A 654-nucleotide genomic window follows, 5' to 3' on the forward strand; every position below is an offset into this window, starting at 1 on the left:
GATTAGTTTTACTTAGTCAAAGCGCACGCTCCATCTATTAAATACATTCACAGGTAAGAAGTGTGGTCTTGTAAGCAACAGCCTTGGAAAGAATTATGCGTGCACTCAGGCGTCTGACGACAAATCTTCCATATACATTCAGAGCAGCAATGCATCAGGCTGGGCTCCGAGCTACTGGGCATTCGGCTGCGAAAAAGCTCCAACAGGTCAGTTTACAGTTCAGACTTGTGAATATTCATTACGGTCGTCATGGATGATCAGTACCAAGAATCTGCTATATTTTGAAGCAAGATTTTTTGAATTGTTAATATTCTTTAACTAGCGTTTCATTAAAGGTAGCTTGTTTATATTTTGCCCATGCCGCTTTGATGCGATGCTTCACAATGTCTTACTTTTATCAGAGCCACCGAAAGTTACTGTCTATACAATACCAAACGACCCAGTAATACCAGAGCCAGAAACATCAACCCCGGAAACAATAAGACCACCACCCACAGGCCCCGAGCAGATAACAGGCGCCCCAGGTATACTATTCCCTGTATTTCGTATCGGTTTCCTTGTATTTGTACAGGTCTTTTGGTTGAGTGGAGAATGGAGTTTGGCCACTCAAGATGTTTGGGTCAAGCCTTCAGATCAGATACTGCTTGGTTTTAC

General features: G+C 42.8%; 1 protein-coding gene across 1 annotated transcript in view; it reads left to right on the forward strand.

The window, feature by feature from the left end:
- Positions 1–654, forward strand: part of LOC119587429 — a gene marked incomplete at its 3' end in the record, with an annotated part of 30623 nt that overhangs the window by 7492 nt on the left and 22477 nt on the right. The window contains 2 exon segments of the mRNA XM_037936159.1: positions 54–206; positions 402–524. Of these exon segments, the coding sequence (XP_037792087.1) occupies positions 54–206; positions 402–524 (276 nt within the window).

Source organism: Penaeus monodon, chromosome 22 (genome assembly GCF_015228065.2).
Source record: "Penaeus monodon isolate SGIC_2016 chromosome 22, NSTDA_Pmon_1, whole genome shotgun sequence".
In the NCBI taxonomy this organism is placed as follows: Eukaryota; Metazoa; Arthropoda; class Malacostraca; order Decapoda; family Penaeidae; genus Penaeus; species Penaeus monodon.